This window comes from Eulemur rufifrons, chromosome 20 (genome assembly GCF_041146395.1).
Source record: "Eulemur rufifrons isolate Redbay chromosome 20, OSU_ERuf_1, whole genome shotgun sequence".
NCBI classification, from domain to species: domain Eukaryota; kingdom Metazoa; phylum Chordata; class Mammalia; order Primates; family Lemuridae; genus Eulemur; species Eulemur rufifrons.
This window is the reverse complement of record NC_091002.1, coordinates 20,701,817-20,720,073: the sequence shown is the minus strand read 5'-3', so window position 1 is coordinate 20,720,073 and position 18,257 is coordinate 20,701,817. Positions and strand designations below refer to the sequence as shown.

Here is an 18,257-nt window from a genome sequence, read left to right as displayed (position 1 = left end):
GGCTGGGGACCACAGTTGTAAAATATCTCTGAAAGTTTCTATAGTATGCAGTTTTTTGTCAGCAGCACTTCCTCTAGGACGAGGGTGGGAAACCTTTTTATGTTGGAATGTTACATTAATTTAGCTGTAATCAAATAAGGCTGCATTCAAGAAACTTCCATTAGATATACTTAAAAATGTACGTTATTTTGTAAAAGTCTAAGTACTATGTAGTTAATAATTTCCAAAAATGAAAACTATTTATTAATTTTAAAATTAAGTAACCTTTTAATGACTTTGTTTTGTTTGCTTTTTGTTGGAAAGTATTTGAATATTTGGTTGCAGCATGGAGGTCTGCAGTTTCAGTTGATCCTCTAGATGGGTATCACTCATTTGTGACCTTAAGGGCATTTTTATTTGGGTTAGATGGGAGAATGTAGATTTGCAGCAATAAAAGTAAGAAAGCATTTTTGGGACATGTTGCTGAAGGCATGGGTATTCTGTTGCATTTTTCCGTATTTCACTTGGAACTTTCTTAGCATCAAACAATGACTTTAAAATGTCATCTACTGAGAAGCTCAATCAATTCCATCTGTAGTTTTTTAGGTCTCTTGCTGATATCAGCTAGGTGAGGCTGAAATGCCAAGTTGAGTGTGATGTCATGATTCTCAAAGTCAGTGAACCTTTCATTGTATTCTCCAATTAATAGGTCTATGACGGTTGCATATTCTTCAGATGATTCGCACATATCATCCTGCTCATCAGTGACCTTTGCTAACTGGGGAAAATGTTCATCTGAAATTTCCTTTTGAAGAAGAAGTGTTTTGAAAAAAGATAGCTTTTTTTGAAATGATTGGATTTTTTTGCCACGTATCATATGTAGACTTAGTTTTACCTTGCAAAGAAGTATTCAAGTTATTCTGATTTGACATCTGACACAGAAATGCTGCATTCCTATAGAAATCTTCTTCCAGTAATTCACATTGCTGATTCTGTTCTTCATAAAATTTAACTATCTGTTCTTGCAGAGATAAAATTTTGGCTAACACCTGTCCCTGTGATAACCAACGCTCTTTAGAATGATATGGCAAATCCACACTGATTTCCTCATCCTTCAACTTTAGCATGTTATGAAACTGATCATGCCACTGTATTGCATTTGCAAGAATATAGTTAATGATACTTAATAACTTGTTGCAAAGTGTCACTTAAAATAGTAGCTTTAGCACAGATTTTGCTGATGTAAGATACAATGAAAAGAAATGAGAGCATCTGGATCTGTTAATACTTTTTTTATCTATGCAATAAACCCTTCATGTTTTCCTGCCATGGAAGGTACACCATCTGTACATACACTCACTAAATTTACCAAATTCAGTCCAACTTCATGACATTTATCTTGAAAGTAGTCGAAGATATCTATTCCCCATTTTCTGTTTGCAACAATGCCCAGAGCGAGTAACTCTTTGTAGCAAAGAAAATCTTGTCATGACCCGAATGAAGTATAAAACCTGTGCTGAATCAGCAGTATCAGTTGACTGAATGATATATATTCAATCCAGAATGATTGGATAATAAATATTTTCCTTTTTGAAGTATTGCATGAAGTTGTTCAGTTAAATTAAATGCTAATTCATGCTGCCAATCAGTTATGGTTCTCCTTTCAAAGAGGCACTTGTTTGTAGTTTGAAATGTTTTTGGGGTTTAGAACTTCAACAATGCATTCTTTCACAATTTCTGCATCACTGAATGGCTTCCCTTTTTTCCCCGAGTATATAAGCTACGTTATAAGTTGCTTCAGTGGCATTATTTCTAGGTCTTATTGCTGCTTGAAAGAATTGTCTTTACTTTTGCTTTTTATCTTTTAATATCTGCAGTACAACCTTTTTGCTCCTCTTCCTCTATTTTAAAGTATTTGTGGTCCTTATAAGTGTTATAATGCTGATGAGCATTGAATTTCTTTAATGTTAATATTGCAGTATCACAAAGCAAGCAAATCATCTTATCTTTAGCAGAAACAAGATAATATTGCAATTCTCAATCCTCATTAAAAAATCTGTTTTCTTCCGTCAGCGTTCTCTTGGTCTTTTTTGACATGATGGGCTGTTGAGTAGACAAAATTAAAAAATACTGTCGAGCTGTGCAACTATTCACAAATTCTATTTCAAATAGAAACACAGTGCACTGTTGTCAAAAGTTGATAACAGACTGGTATACTTGACCCCTATAAACTCTCACCAGCCAGCCTCATGCGATAGTGGTACCAGTCAGGCGGGGGGAGTTAGAACTAAATCATGAGCATAGCAGCTGTCAATTTAGCCCTTATGGCTCACTAATGTTCTAATAGTGCAGGTCAATCTGGGAGGATTATTTTATTGAAGGCTACTTTATTCTTTGGCATTTTAAATATGTTCATTTTAAAAATAAAAACATAAAAGACAGACAAAAAAATGTACTAATAAAAATAAAAGCATTTGTTCTATAAAGTTTGGATTCAGTCAGAAGGCCTCACTTATGAACCTAGAAGGCCACAGGTTCTTCACCCCTGCTGTAGGACATTGTCATCCTTTTCATCACTCCCACTTTCTTCATTTGTGTTGATAAGTTGGCTTTCCCTAAGTTCCTCTGGCTGTGGATCTAGAGGCTCTCGAATGGCGGCAGTGGCAGTATCCCACAGCCAGCTCTTTCTTCCCTAACTCCGTTTACGTGCCATTCAGATTTCAGTTCCAGCCTTAGCTTTAGTTTTAGTTTGTCTGCTACACTTTCATCTTTGTAACCAATTTCCTATTTTGATAATTCATTTTTATGAAATGTCATGTGGTTTTATCACTAGGAGGCAGCACAGCTAAACACTCTGCCGTGCGTGAACTGAATAACAGATGTGCAGTGACCAGTCACCTACAGACTTTGAAGAAGTGGCGTGATTGGTCACTGATTATGATTTGGGGGCTGAAGTTAGTAGTGAAATTTGTACTTCATACAATTACTCAGAGTTCATATGCCATGGTAACTGAAATTTGAACTGTGTTCTTGGGGGACTGGTGTCATTTAACAAACAGTGGTAAGAAATCCATGCATAACAGAATGTACAACATGAGGACTGCCTATATTGCAAACGTTGATGTTTCTTTTTTTTAGAATAGACAAACAAAAACATTAAGGAAAAGTAAAACCTGTGATATTGACTTGGCTTTCACTTTAAACATTGTTTCGTCAGTTAATATGTGAGGTGGAGAACAGGAGCTACATACTTGGTTCCAGAAAAAAGTGTTTAAGCAAAAATGTATGTATATCTTATGTGACTTACTCTGTTGGACTCACAAAATTATGAGGCAGGTTCCTGGTGTTCCCCTTTTTTGATACATGAGAGGGTGCAGTGTGGTGCTAATTTAAGTAATTTGAGTGCAATGGAAAGATCGTAGGTTTTGGAGTCATACCTTAGATGTGTCATTTAACCTCCCAGGGCCTTTGTTTTCTCACCTGTAAAATGGAGATGGCAGAGGACAGCTCTCTGGGGCCTCATCTTAGAATTGTTGGAAAGATTAAATGTAAAGAAACTGTGGCAATGCCTGGCACATGTTAAGTGTTCAATATTACTTTCTAAACCAGAATTTATCATTTAGATTTATTTCTTACAGTTGTTTGGCATTATTTTGTGTTGTCCAATTTGATGCAAAAGGAATGATTTTGGAATAACACATCTATCATAACAATGTAAAAGCATACGGTACAGATAATGAGTAATGTAACCTGTCAGCTTAAAAAGTGGTTAATTTTAAAATGGTAACTTAAGTAATTTCTCCCAGTTGTATCAATCATATTTCTCAGTAATGGTTATTTTTGATTTTAAGGTAAAATTAGGTTTGTTTTATTTTTAAAGGGGTAGTTCAAAGGATATTTGTGTTTAGAATTTTTGACACCTTTTTTGATGAATTTCTCTTATTTACTTTTTGAAATGATCCTTGTAAAGCATAACGTATCTCATTTTACATACAGTATGTTCTCTCTAAACCCTAGCACACATTGGCTTGCTTCATTATACTGTCTCATGAGTTTCTTAGCCTTTTACTTCTCCTATTAACTTTCTTTTTTAAGATAATGAGGCTTTTACTTAATTGAGATTGTTCAGTAAGTTTCACTTTAGATGCTTGTTTTCAGTAGTATTTTTCCAGAGAGTTAATCTGAGATGACAGACCGAGAACTTTTGACTCTTTTCAGTAATATAGTGAACTACAACCAGTTTAAAATAACTAGCATAAAGGTTAACATTAAGCCATCTCTGAAAATGTACATCCTTCTGCTCTTTTTTTCACATGTGGCCTATTGTGGAAAGCATTTGATTCCGATCAGTGGAGGATGTGTGACTCACATTTATCACTTTTTTTCTTTCCTTTAGCCACAGAAGAGAAGAAATCTCTGAAGCGAACGTTTCAGCAGATACAAGAGGAGGAGGACGATGACTACCCTGGAAGCTACTCTCCTCAAGATCCGTCCGCAGGACCCCTCTTGGTATGTCTTGACCCCCAAACAGTGGAGCGGAGTGGCTTGAAGTGACCTCTACTAGAAGAGGATGGCCACAAGGTGGCACCAGTGACCAACAGTATGGAATTGCCAGAGGGCACCTCTTGGGGTGCCAGTGCGCGATCCGCCCCCAGTGAAGCTTGCCAGGCAGTGGGCTTCACTTCATCTTTGCATGCCGCGACTCTAGCATGGGTTTATGTTACTAATGTAAAGTACTTGGACTTGGTTTTTTCACTCCTAGAAACTAAAAATATTCTTAAAAAATAGATTTTTGTGAAAGGGATAGATACTGTTACAAAGATACTCAGAAGTCTTCTGCCTTGGCTCATCTCCAGTAGCATGGTGGTTTTATAAGTAAATAACCCATTAATGTTGAAGGACAGTCAGTATGCCAGTAGCAAATTTGCTATACTATAGCTTATTTAAATATTAAAACAGGAAATTAGTCTTTAACCAGGTGTTTACATTGTTTGGCCCTTTATACAGGTTAGCTCATTAACTCTGCCTTGGTTCATTTTATCTATTTACAGTCAAAGAAATTGTGGCTCAGAGAGACTATTAAATAACTTGCCCAGTGTCTTAATTTGAATCCAGGTCTTTCTGACTTCAGAGTCCATGTTCTTTTCAAGGGGCACACTCCCACCTCTTATTTTGCCTAAAACAGCTTTACTTCATTGCACATGGGCATATTTAAAGCCTATATAAGTAGGGAGCATGTCTGGTTTGTGTTCTGTTAAAATGCTAGCCAGGCCTGGTGGCTCATGCCTATAATCCCAGCAACCCAGGAGGCTGAGGCCAGAGGGGTTTGAGACCAGCCTGGGCAACATAGCACAAGCATGTCTCTAAAAAATTTTTTTTTAAATTGGCTGGGTGTGGTGGCACACACCTATGGTTCCAGTGACTTGGGAGGCTGAGGCAGGAGGATTGCTTGAGCCCAGGAGTTTGAGGCCCAGTGAGCTATGATTGCACCCCTATAGTCCAGCCTGGGTGACACAGTAAAGAAAAACCAAAATGTAGAATTAGACTGGGGATTAAATGTTAGCAGTGTTAGGTCATATATTTTTGCATTTAAAAACTTTGAAGAGAACATCCTGAATCATCAACTTTCAGGGCAATCTAACTGCCATCTATAGAGGCAGCTACTCCTTGGTCATTATGGACTGGTTAACCTGTCAGCATGTTGTGTTTTCTGACAAGAAAGCCCTTTTTGATATACACAATATACATTCTTGGTTTGCTTTTCTTGCTTTTTCCCCCACTTTGTAATTAATGAGTTTGACACATTTAATTTTGGGAGTGACATTCATTTTGTAACACAAACCCAAGAAAGAATTGAAGTAGGTTGTATATATTTCTTGTAATCAGTCAATATATTGATACAGTCGGTAAACAGATGGGGGGTGTGTGTGTGTGTGTATGTAATATACCTCTATTCTATTCTAGAGACTATTCCATACTGGAAATAATGCATCATTTGAAATTAAGCAATATGTACCAGACTCCATTTTCTTAAGTTGCCATAAACATGCTCTTTTAGATTTTTTAAAAAGAATTACGCAGAATTTCATTCATATCTTGCCATGGTCTTAGAAAAATTAATTTTATACATTCTGTTAGAATCCATGTCATTGACTTCTGTCTGTATAAGCTCTGAGACTAAACAATTTTTTAAAAAATGTCAGAAGTGACTGTTTTTAGAATTCGCCTCCACCTCATTTAACTCCAACTAATTTTCTTTAAACCCCATGTGTCTAAATGGATAGTATTATTTGTGTTTTTATTTTTATAGACAGAGGAACTAATCAAAGCTTTGCAAGATTTGGAAAATGCTGCATCAGGAGATGCTACTGTCCGGCAGAAAATTGCTTCTCTGCCCCAGGAAGTGCAAGACGTTTCTCTTTTAGAAAAAATAACAGGTGAGAGAGTGAAAGATTCCGGGAAAAGAGGGACATGTCTGTAGTACATCAAACCCTAGGACATGGTTATGTGTGTAGGTATAGACTTTCCATGTTGTATTGGGTGCTCTGTCATCTTGGGATTTGCAAACAGAGCTCACATGCTGAACAAAGGAGCTTTTGGAGTAGTCAAAGCTTGAATAGTGATTCTAGGAATTATTGCAGAAAGCTGGCCTGCCACAACCTATGGCACTCTAAATGGGTCTTTTGAAAACACAGTACAAATTGTGTGTGCATGGGGTGAGAGGTGGGGATAGGCATTATCCTATCCATTAAATTCATGACCCTCTTATTAAAGGAAAAAAAAATTATGACTCAGGGCTGTGTGATTTCTTCACACTGACAAACCCCATAGATGATAGTGCCTTTGATGCCAAGAATTCCAGGTGTGTGTTGTTAGTCTTGTCATTTTGCCCTAACAATGACCCCCAATTAAACGGGGAGGAGCAGTTGACATTATTCTCACTTTGTACCTGGGAAGCTGAAAGGAAGAAATGAAGCATGAACTAATCTTTGTAGAGTATGCTCTGTGCCAGGTACTTCCACTCTTCGTGATAATCTTTGGAGATGGCTGAATATGTATCCCCATATTGCATAGGCGGAAATTGAGGCTTTGAGAGGTTAGGAGTCTTGCCCAGGATCACACAAGTAGTGGATCTTGGGATTCCAACCTAGGATGCAAAGCCTATGCTCTTCCCTTTACAAAAGCTCAGACCTTTCATTCCATTGTCTTCCAAGGGCCACCATTTTTCCCCTTCAGTCCCTTGACTTGGCCATCTCCATCTAAAGGAAATCAAGCTCACACATGAACTATTTCCTTCTTTCAACAAATGTTTGAGGCCCACTGTGTAGTAGATGCTCTTGGTGTCCCACTCATATCCCCTGGGGGATGAAGTGTCAAGAAGAAAAATAAAGTAGGAGTGTGGGGGCAGACAGTGACTACAAGAGACAGTATTTTGAAGTTGGTTAGGGAAGGCCTTTCTGATAGGATGACCTCGAGCAGAGACCCAGAACATTTGGAAGCAAGCTGTGAGTATATCTGAGGGAAAGAAGTGCCACCAGATAGACAGAGGGACCTATACATAGAAGGACCCCCTGGCAGGGGCCGTGCTTAGTTGGAGAATTTTCTAAATCAGCGTAAGTGTTCTGCTGCCTCATGCTGCTGCCCAGCCCCGGCAGTTCACTCCGTGAGACCTGCAGTCTGTTGATCCCACCACCTCTTCTGGCCCTCAGGCCTCATTTTCTTTACTCAGAGTGGGGTCTTTATTATCACCTCCTCCCACACACCTTCAACCCCTTTTCTTCTCTTTCCTCCTTCAGTGTAGTCTCCTGGCAAAATCCCTAAACCGGTTAAATCCATGCTGTTATAATATTATTGTTACTACTACTACAAGGACCACCTCATTTGTTCTGTCAAAAGCACAGTCTGTAAAAGTTGGGAGCAAATTAATATAAAGCTAGCAATGTATGTGATTAATTTCTCTGTTTTCACTGTCCTAAAGGTCTCATATAGCTTCTTTTTAAAATTTTTTTAAATTTTTAATTGTGGTAAAATATACATAAAAGTGACAGTTAAGTAGTGTTAAGTACGTTCACATCTTGTGCAACCATTTTCCAGAATTCTTTTCATCTTGCAAAACTGAAACTCTATACCTATTAAACAATAAACATTTCCTCTTTCCCCTATACGCTGGAAACCACCATTCTTTAATCCAACTTTTCATCTATTTCTTTCCTTGTCTATGCAGCTGAACTTGGCTGGGAAAAAGAAGTAAAAGTCACACCTTAGCTGACTTTTCTTGTTCTCTGGATGAAAGTGCTGCTTTCTAAGCCTGCTCCTCTATCTGTGTGTTAGACCTACTCAAGGACGTTGCTCTAACAATGCTTCCCTTTTCTCTTGCATCTTCCTTTTTTCCTCTCTGCTGGATCCTTCTAAATAGCATAAAAACATGTATTTTTTCCCATGTGGGAAAAATTTTTTCTTGACCCCATTATCTTCCTCTAGCTACTGCCTCATTCATTTCTCCATTCTTTTTAGCAAAACAGCCTGAATGGTTGCCTACCCTGTCTCCACTTTTCCTCCTCCCATTCTCTCTTGATTCTGCCTTACAGAAACTGCTGTCGAAGTTGCTGATGATTTCCTTGCTGCTAAATGCAGTGGTAGATTCTCTATCCTCATCTTAACTTGACCCCAGTAGCATTTGGCTCAGGTGATTATTTCCTCTTCCTGAAAACACTTTCGTCACTTGATTTGGTAGGTGGAATAATGCCCCCCCTCCAAAATGCCCACGTCTTAATCCTCAGAACCTGTGAATATGTTGTCTTATGTGGCAAAAAGGCCTTTGCCGATGTGACTAATTTGAGGATCTGGAGATGGGGGAGTGTCGGGCTATTCGGGTGGGCCCAGTGTAATCACAGGGCCTTGTAAGAGCGACGTGGGGAGAGCAGGAGTCAGAGAGGGAGATGTTACTACAGAAGCAGAAGTTGGAGTAATGTGCTTTGGAGATGGAGGAAGCACACAATAAAAAACATTTGTGATGTTTTAAGCCACTAGATTTGTGGTAATTTGTTACAGCGATAGGGGACCGGACCCCGCATTGTTCTAGCTTTCCTCCACTGTCTCTGGCCATTGTCTTTTTAGCCTCCTTGCTGGTTTCTTCACTTCTCCTTGACCTCTTCGTGTTGAGAACTTAGCCCCCTCCTCTAACTAGTTTCACCGACTAGAGTCTCATCCAGTTTCATGACTTTAAATAACAGTTGTATGTTGATGATTCCCTAATTTAAATCTCTAGTGTTGCCCCTTCCACTGGAACTTGAGACCCGTAGGTCCACCCTCCTGCTCAGTAGTGCCAGTACCAGAGTGACGCTGTCAGACAGCGGTCAGATCAGTCTCCCCTGCTCAGAGACCCCGGCGACTGCCCCACCACGTGGAGTAAAAGCCAGGCTGTCACTGCCCCCGCAGTCCGGCCCCCTGTCCTTATAGACTGCACTCCGTTCCCTCCGTCCCTGCTCAGGCTGTATGGGTGTGGGCTCCTTGCCAGGCACTCCTCCCTCTCAGGGGCTCTGTACTTGCTGTTCCCTCTGCCTGGAATGATCCTCCCCGGGTGGTTACACGGCTTGTTCTCTCACTTTGTTCAGGCCTTTGTTTACAGATCACCTCAATGAAGCCCACTCTGATCACCTTATGGAAAGTTTTGATTCCCCCCTTCCGTTGCCTCATTCTTTCTCCTCTGCCTTGTTTTTCTCTATACTTCTTAGCTTCAGCTGGTAAATATGTATGGTATCGCATTGTGTCTCTACCTACCTGAGAATGTAAACTCGGGCACAGAGTTTTTGTCCCTCCCCTGCTGACTCCGAGAGCCTACGCACAGAGTAGGAGCTCAAGTACTTGTGAAGCTAATTAGAAGGTCTTGAGCAGAGGATTGGTGGGTGTAAAAGCCTGGTTGGAATGGGCTCAGGAGAGGAGGAGGTGGCTACAGCGAGCATGGACAAGTCTTTGAAGAATTTTGCTTGTAAAGGGGGAGCAGGGAGCTGGGTCAACAGCTGGAGGGTGATATGTGGTGGGAACACAGCGCAGTGCGTTTGTATGCTGAAGGTAGAGCTTCAGGAGGGGGAGAATGCACCGAGGTAGGGGAAACACAGGAGACAGTTACAGAAATTGAGTCTTTGAGTAAGCAAGAGGCAGTGGGGTGCTTGTGCACAAGTAGAGAGGGTTGGCCGAAAGAGGCTTGCGGCCAGTCTTGTGATGTATGGGGGAGAGCAGAGCACATGAGTACGGCCACGGGTGAGTCCCCTGAAGCGAGCATCTTGCTTTTGCGTTTTGCTTGTGTTTTTTGTATAACTCATTAAACTATTACAGGTTATTTTTTGGGGTTATAATTACTTGTATAAATGAGTTATTTCCCTTGTACAATTTCTTGAGAGTAAGAATTGATCTTTTAAAAAATCTTAAAAATTAGCATTTTCCTTGCCATTTTTTGCCATAAGCACCCAAACATCTTAATAAATCAACCATTAAAGAAAAAATTCAGATAGTCAAGCAATGACAGAGCTAAAACGAGCCACCGAGCCAGAGGATGGGTTTTGCAGCCCTCTTTCCCCTCCGTGACTGAGATCGTCTCTTCCCTTTGTGCTGTTTTGCTCCCTCCTTCCCTTTCACCAAGGACATTCTTTTGTTCCCTGTCCCCGTGGAGGTTAGAAGTGCCTGATCTTTGGCATCAGACCAAATTTAGAATCCCTCAACAGTTCATCTCCCAATATTCACATTAAGAAGGCATCCAAAAGCCAAACTGTTTGCCAAACAGAGATGCTGTGTTAGGAGTTCTTAAATCCCAGTTACCCAGGAGAATGCCCAGCGCTCTCGCCTCTGACAGCCTGTAGCAATGGGGAGCGACAGATCTGTATCACTGTGTAACTCAGCTTGAGTCTGTCCCATGGAACTACTGCAGTCTCTGGTGCTCTTGCTTCAAAGCGCTGACGTCCTGTTTTGATCTGTTAAGGCCTTTTTAAAATGAGATATACATATTTAGAGTTCTAATCTCACTACTGCTCACACATAATTAATTATATCAGTTCTTTATAAATATAAGTCCTCCTTTTGTTTCTTCTCATTCCCTAATGTTGAGCCTTTGTTCACTACTTACTTCTTAGAGTACCCTTTCTTATATTTCAGCACAGTTTTTCCCCCCCAAAGCATGAGTTGCAACTCATTAATTAGACATGAAATCAGTCCAGTAGGTAACAACCAACATTTCTTAAAAAATGGAATAGAATCGATGGTAGAACACTTTTGAGGATAAATACTGTTTTATGAAACTTTTGTTTCTTTTATTTTTGTATGTGTCTACACATACAAACTTCTGACATAGATCTTATTCAAAAATATACAAAAGCCTCGGTTTCTTATCATACCATATATTTTGCTGAATGCAGGAAGAGGGTTCATACCCAGGTTCAAGGTATACATAGTTTAAGAAGTAGAGTCCTATAGATCCATTTTAGGGACCTGAGTGAGTCCCAGTCCCTCAGCTGGCCACATACATATCAAACCTGTCATGTAGCTTTTTGTGGTCTTAGCTTCCACACCCAAGAAATGAGTGCATGCTTTTTTATTTCAGCGGAATGTAAAAAAATTACTTAATGAAATGTAGTCCTCCCTCGGTAAGTGTCAGGGATTGGTTCTAGGATCCTCTAAGGATACCAAAATCTGAGGATGCTCAAGTCCCTTGTGTAAAATGGCATGATATTTGATATAACCTGCAAATATCTTCCCATATGCTTTAAATCATCTCTAGATTACTTACATTAATAATACCTAATACAATGTAAATGCTATGTAAATAGTTCTTCTATATATTTTTTAATTTGTATTTTTTATTGGCTACTTTTTAAATTGATGGGGTTGTTTTGTTTGTTTTTGGGGAGATTTTTTGTCTGAATATTTTTGATCCACTGTTGGTTGAGTCCACAGATGCAGAACCCATGGACACAAAGGGCCAACTGTAATAAACAAAAGCACTTGAAATTCTCAGGGGCAAGGAAAAAATTGTTTCATGGATAACCTTAGGTATCTCTTTGTGCTTGTTTGGTTTGTAGAGCTTTTGCAGGAACAGGCATTTAGAAAGCCTTTGCCAGATTCCCCTCGCTCCACAGTTGCCTCTCGTCAGGTAATTGAGAAATGTCCTGTCTTGCTGACAGAGTGAATGCCTTTGGATTTCTTGGTCAGCCAGCCCATTGTTGGTCCACAGGTTCTGGCTTATTCTTAGACTCTGTATGTTGGGAGGGAAACTGCTAACCTCCCCCAGAAATGTTTGCAGTCATACCTATGTGATTTGTTTATTTTCTCTATTTTTTTTTTTTTTTGGTCTCGTTTGTACTTAGACAAAGAGGCAGCTGAACGTCTTTCAAAAACAGTAGATGAAGCATGTCTGTTACTAGCAGAATATAATGGGCGCCTGGCAGCAGAACTGGAAGACCGTCGCCAGCTGGCTCGGATGTTGGTGGAGTATACCCAGAATCAGAAAGATGTTTTGTCAGAAAAGGAGAAAAAGCTAGAAGTGAGTATATTGCAAGGTAGACCCAGACTTCCCAAGTTTCCCTTTCTGTAGCCCATAGTAGAAAGTTTTTATTATGCCTTAATTAACAACATTTTTATCTTTTAAAAATAAAAAATAAAAAAAAAATTCATGAGATGGTAACATCCCTCAGATACTGTAATTATTTGAGCCTAGTTAAAAACTGGAGTCGTGTTTTTGTAAGTCCAGGAAAGAACAAATTGGATTGTAGGAAACAAACAGTGATCTCTTAATCACAGCCTGGATCTTAATATTGCTTTAGTTGTAGGTACAAAAAGAACAGGACATCAGTGAAAGCCAAAGAATGTTGATTTGGTAGTATTTGGAAAATGCTTAAGAATTTCTTTCTTTTGAGATGTTTGGATGTTTATTTCTGACTTGTATCCATGCTAAGGCCAATAAGTCATTTGCCTGCAAGCTCTGTCTACAGGCAGTGCCGAAATTTCACAGCAGTATTTATGGAGCCCAGTTCTCCAAACTGTTGAGAAAGAACTCATTTCTACCCTGAGTTGAGGACATTAGTCTGAGTGCCCTGGGGGAGGGAGTTCAGAAACATTTCCTCACCATGCACTTGTTTTGGCTTCTTAACCTCAGTGCTTAGTCCCTCAGGATAGCAGAGCCGGCAGTGTGGATGTTTGGGAACTTGTGCTTGCCTTCTAGGCTTCCTTTTCAGGAGTGTCTGCTTTTCTCTTTTTAAAGAAGACATGGAAAATAGTGCAGCTAGTGGTTTTGTGAAGGGAGGACAGTTCTGAGTTGGAGAAACAGTGACATTCTATTACAAGGGATACCTCTTAAATCCCACTCAGAGTAGATGAGGGAGGGGAAGAGCTGCCTTCCTCCACACTCAGGAAACATGTTCTCTGGCACAGAGGGGGGACATTGAAACACTGCGCTGGCTCTGTGGCTGAGGAAACTGCACTTGCCTTTCAACACGGTCATCTAACTTGAGAGGGGAAGTGAGTGATGGGCAGTTTTTACCGTGTCCTTACCTGCAGTGATTATGGGAGCGATGATGGTAGTGGTAATGGAAACTTCATATTCCTGGCCAGGCTGGATATGGAAGATGGGAAACTGCTATAAAAATACTATGGCTTGGATTTAGAAATCAGCACTGACCAGAAATCCTAAAGAGAGTTTCACAGGCAGTACCAGACGGTCATTTATCTGAAATGCTCATCTTTCACTGAGGAAGCATTTTCAGCACTGTGCCCCGGGACTAATAAGAGAGTGTAATTAATGATTCTGGTTGTAAGTCATCATGCCATCTGTTGAACTGCCCCTTGGCGACACATTAAGGGCTTTCTCTGATCTGTCAGACATTGATTATCATGAGCAGCTGTTGGGTGGAACGTGGCAAACTCTACCATAGAGGACAGAGTCTTCGAGAAGGAGATCGGGCTGGTAGAGCTGGTTAACTCTTTGTTCTGTTCTCCACGGTTGCACTTTCCTCTGAATACTTCTTTGGGAATCATTCGCGTTTGTGTAGGACCAGTGGCTTGCTGGATGCCACGAGAGGTCATTAAGAGACAGATCGGAGGTTTCAGTGTGTTCCGTAGCTTTCCAGTCGCATCGCTGTCCTCAGCGCATTCGCTGTGGCGTGGTGCTGGCATTCCGCTGCTGGAGAAGCAGAACAGGAAGCCCCACCACTGCAAAGCACAGAGTCTGAACAAAAAGTTCTTTTCCCAAACCATGTCTCCCAGCCACAGGCGCAGAACTATTTACTGTAAAAATAGAGCCAAATTTTCTGCATTTATAACTAGATGCAACATCAGATTTGAGAGATGCCTTTAGTTCTCTCTTTATCCATGCTTGCTAAAAATGTGAACAGTTTGGTCTCCTGAATCTAAGATTGTTCTCTCACATTCTATAATGGACTGGTCTTAATCCATTAATCTCCTTATGGTGATGGTAAAACTTGATAAGAATGTGCTACTTGAATGATACATTCATACTATGAATTCCTCCAAAAGTCTCTTGGAGGGGGGTAGCACATAAGGTCTACCTATGTTTTTAACAGTCATTTCTGTAACACAGCCAGTGCTTGCTTTAAAAGCTGCCAAATCAGAATGCTAATGAAATCTTTTTTTTTTTTTTTAAATCATTTCATTGTCTTCAATGTGTGAATATATAGAATTCTTACAACTATTTGGAAATGTGATTATTTGCTTGGGAGTCTGTTTTCTCCCCAAAGTTTTAACACACTTAGGTTTGTTTGTGTTTTCATTTTTAAGCTTATATCTTTTATGTAACAAGCTTCTCCTTCTATTTTGCCTGAACATTTTATGTTAGCTTTCTCAGTGGCTCCCACACCTTGGGATGCAGGGAGTGTGATGATTCAGAGCCTGAGATGTGGGAGGGGGAGTTATGGAGACTGTGTTTCTGCCCTTAAGGAAATCATATTCTAGCATAAACAGCACAGGTGAACATAAAAGCAAACTGACCAATTGTACGTAATGTGGATTAAGGAGGCAGTTGGCAATTCTGATTGTGGTTTAAGGTAAGTCCAAACCTCCTGTCAGACAATAAAGCCTTTTTGAAAAAGGAAATAACAGAAGAAGAAGAAAATATGTTCATAAATGGGGAGTAGCAAGACTGGTCCAGACAGGAATGTGGAGAAAGACAAAAAAGAGACAACAGGAAGGGTAGGGGAAGGAAGTGCAGGAGACCACCAGCGGGCAGTTAGGGTCTGTGCTCCGTAAGGTGCTGTGTATTCTCAGGGTTGCAACAAAACCTGTGCCAGGCAATTGTGCAAAAATGAACAAGATGTGCTTTCTTCCTTCAAAGAGCTTACACTCTAGTAGGGAAGAAACAGCAGCAAACCAGGAGTTAAAATAGAATATGAGAAACGTTCTAAGTAAGGGGAATATTCTAACTTATGTCTAAATTGAAATAGACAAAAAAATCAAAATGCTAGTCATAGCATATTCATTTGATCAGATGTTTATTTACAATATAAGGGAATTACCAAATGCATGGGCAGTTTCTGAATATCATAATGCCTTCAGCAGGTCTTCCGAAGTTAACTTTTTGAGGAATCATCAAACTGTTTTCTACAGCAGCTGCAGCATTTTACGTTCCCACCAGCGATGTACACCAATTCAATTTCTCCACATCCTCATCAACATTTGTTACTGTCTTTTTATTCTAGCCAACCTAGTGGATGTGAAGTAGTATCTCATTGTGGCCTTGGTTTATATTTCCCTAATTAGTAATGTTGAGCATCTTTTCATGTGCTTTTTGGCCATTTCTCTTTGGAGAAATGTCTGTTCATGTCCTTCACCCATGTTCGAATTGTTTGCTTTTTGGTTGAGTTGTAAGGGTTCTTTATATATTCTAGATACTGTACCCTTATCAGATATCTAATTTGCAAATATTTTCTACTGTTCTGTAAGTTTTCTTTTTGTGTTCTTGATAATGTCCTTTGAAGTACAAAGTTTTTAATTTTTATGAATTCCAATTTGTCTTTTTTTTTTTCCTTCGTTGCTTGTGCTTTTGGTGTCACATCTAAGAATCCATTTTCCCTGTATTTTCTTTTAGGAGTTTTATAGTTTTAGCTCTTACATTTAGGTTGTTGATTCATTTTGAGTTAATTTTTGTATATGGTGTAAGGTAGGGGACCAACTTCATTCCTTTGCATGTAGGTATCCATTTGTCCCAGCATCATTGGTTGAAGAGACTGTCCCCCAACTGAATGTTTGGCATCCTTGTGAAAAATCATTTGGCATAGATATGTGGGTTTATTTCTGGAATTCTATTCTGGAACTCTCAATTCCGTGCCATTGATTTATATGTCTGTACTATGCCAGTACCACACTGTTCCCATCACTGTGGTTTTGTAGTAAGTTTTAAAATTGGGACATATGAGTCCTCAAAGTTTGTTTTTTTTCAATATTGTTTTGGCTATTTAGGACCTATTATAATTCTGTATGAATTTGAGAATCAGCTTTTCCATTTCTGCAAAAGGCCATTGCAATTTATTTCTGCTGCAGAATTTTAAAAAGAATCCTAGCGTGCCACTTACTGATGCATTTGACTTTATGAAGGCCCTGTCTAGAGGCCATAGGTATCAGGGACCACAGGTGGAGATGGAGGGCAGTGGTATCACTTTTCAGTCATTGGTGTAAACCCTCACCTCTAGAACGTATGCATATGTACGTGTATGTGCTCAACAAAGTCCCTAACTGGCACAGTTATGACAGCCAGCTCTACCAAGTGTAGCAACACGGAGAGGCCTGGTGGCTAGGTAAAGTCATTAGGGTTATTGAGTTGGGTGGAACCTTAGAGATTATGTAGTCTGACTTGTGAATTGTTGAAGAAACTCAAACCCATAGGAAGGAGTTAGCCACAGACCAGGAATAAAATCCAAGGCCGACATCTGGTATCTTCATCAGGTGTTTTGTTTTGTTTTGATTTGATTTATAAAAATTTGATTCTGCAGCATCAACAGCAGTAAACATCTTACACAGAAGATTAGCCAAAGTTGAATCACTAAACAATTCTGAAGAATCTTGTTTCAGAGAAATGACATTTTATGTAAGAAGATAAAATGATGGCATGAAAACATCTAAGTGTGGCCTCCAAGGCCTTTCTAGGTGAAAGAACTCACTCTGCCTCTGAGGTTCTGAGTACCCTCCTTCCTGTAACTGTGTCCATGCTCTTGGGCTGATGGGAGGGGAGAAATTGGCTCAGTGCACTTAAAGCTGCTGCTGTTTCTTGCCAGCTTGGTACCTCCCCCTGGCTGTAGAGAACACTGAGGAGTAGAGCCTTTGACTTCAGACAACACAGCTGGGAAAGGGGGAAATGGTCCAGAATCCAGCATTGCCTTGTGACTCTTGTATTTCTGTTTGCATTGTAGTTATAAAACTTGAGAAATTCTTTGGCTACAGCTGAGGGGGTTTCTAAACCAAACTGATGGCCGTCTGTTGTTTTTGGCATCATCCCCCTCCTCCCTGCAGGGTGCAGATGGTTAGAAACTTTTGTTTCAGTGATGGGGACAGGCAGCAGGTGGAGATAGCGAGCTCCTTTTTTGTCAGCTTTGGAGTAAATTGTCCCTCTGCCCCTTGATGCTCAAAGCCGGTATCTCATTGTCCATTACAGTAAGGACATGGGAACAGGTGGTCTAATCCTTATTTTAGGTAAGAACTAAGCTCAGGCTTTGTAAGAGCAGTTCAGGGTCACAGAGGAAGTAAGTGAGGACCAGTGTCCAGATCTCCTGACTCCAGTGATCATCCACTGTGTTCCCCTGGGAGCTGAGAGGCCCTCCCTGGAGCTGGCCCCTTCTGCCCCCCAGTCCTCTACACTCTCTGCCCTTCCTTAGCATACAGCTCTCTCCTCCCTAGGCTAGCAGTGCTGTCAGCACCACAGGCTGTCAGAACGGTGGTTGAAACAGGTCAGCATGCTGCGGAGTGATCGTGGGGCTTGCTCTCAGATCCCTTCCCTCGTAGCAGGCTGTGGCGTGGTCCCAGCTTTGATATGGGAGCCTCTTTTTTTTTTTTTTTTTCCCCACAGATTTCCCTCCAACATGTGAGTTGACAGGTGGGGTTCTATAAGTGATTTGGAGTTTAGAGGCTGGATGTTGGGTCCTTGGATTCCTTCAATTTATTTCAATCGCTACTCACCCTCATAACCCAGGCCAGATTTACAGCTGGAGCTTTTATCTATCACAGGTTGTGTGAGTGTGTGTGTTTATTACGATGTGAAACTTACTGATAACTTCTTTTCACTCCAG

The 18,257-nt window shown here is 40.3% G+C and overlaps 1 protein-coding gene across 1 annotated transcript in view; it reads left to right on the top strand.

Annotated features, from left to right (window-relative positions):
- RPRD1B (regulation of nuclear pre-mRNA domain containing 1B) overlaps positions 1 to 18,257 on the top strand; it is a 52,657-nt gene that overhangs the window by 21,251 nt on the left and 13,149 nt on the right. The window contains exons 4-6 of the mRNA XM_069496599.1: positions 4,376 to 4,488; positions 6,290 to 6,416; positions 12,336 to 12,511. Coding sequence (XP_069352700.1) covers positions 4,376 to 4,488; positions 6,290 to 6,416; positions 12,336 to 12,511 — 416 coding nt within the window. The remainder of the gene's footprint in view (positions 1 to 4,375; positions 4,489 to 6,289; positions 6,417 to 12,335; positions 12,512 to 18,257) is intronic.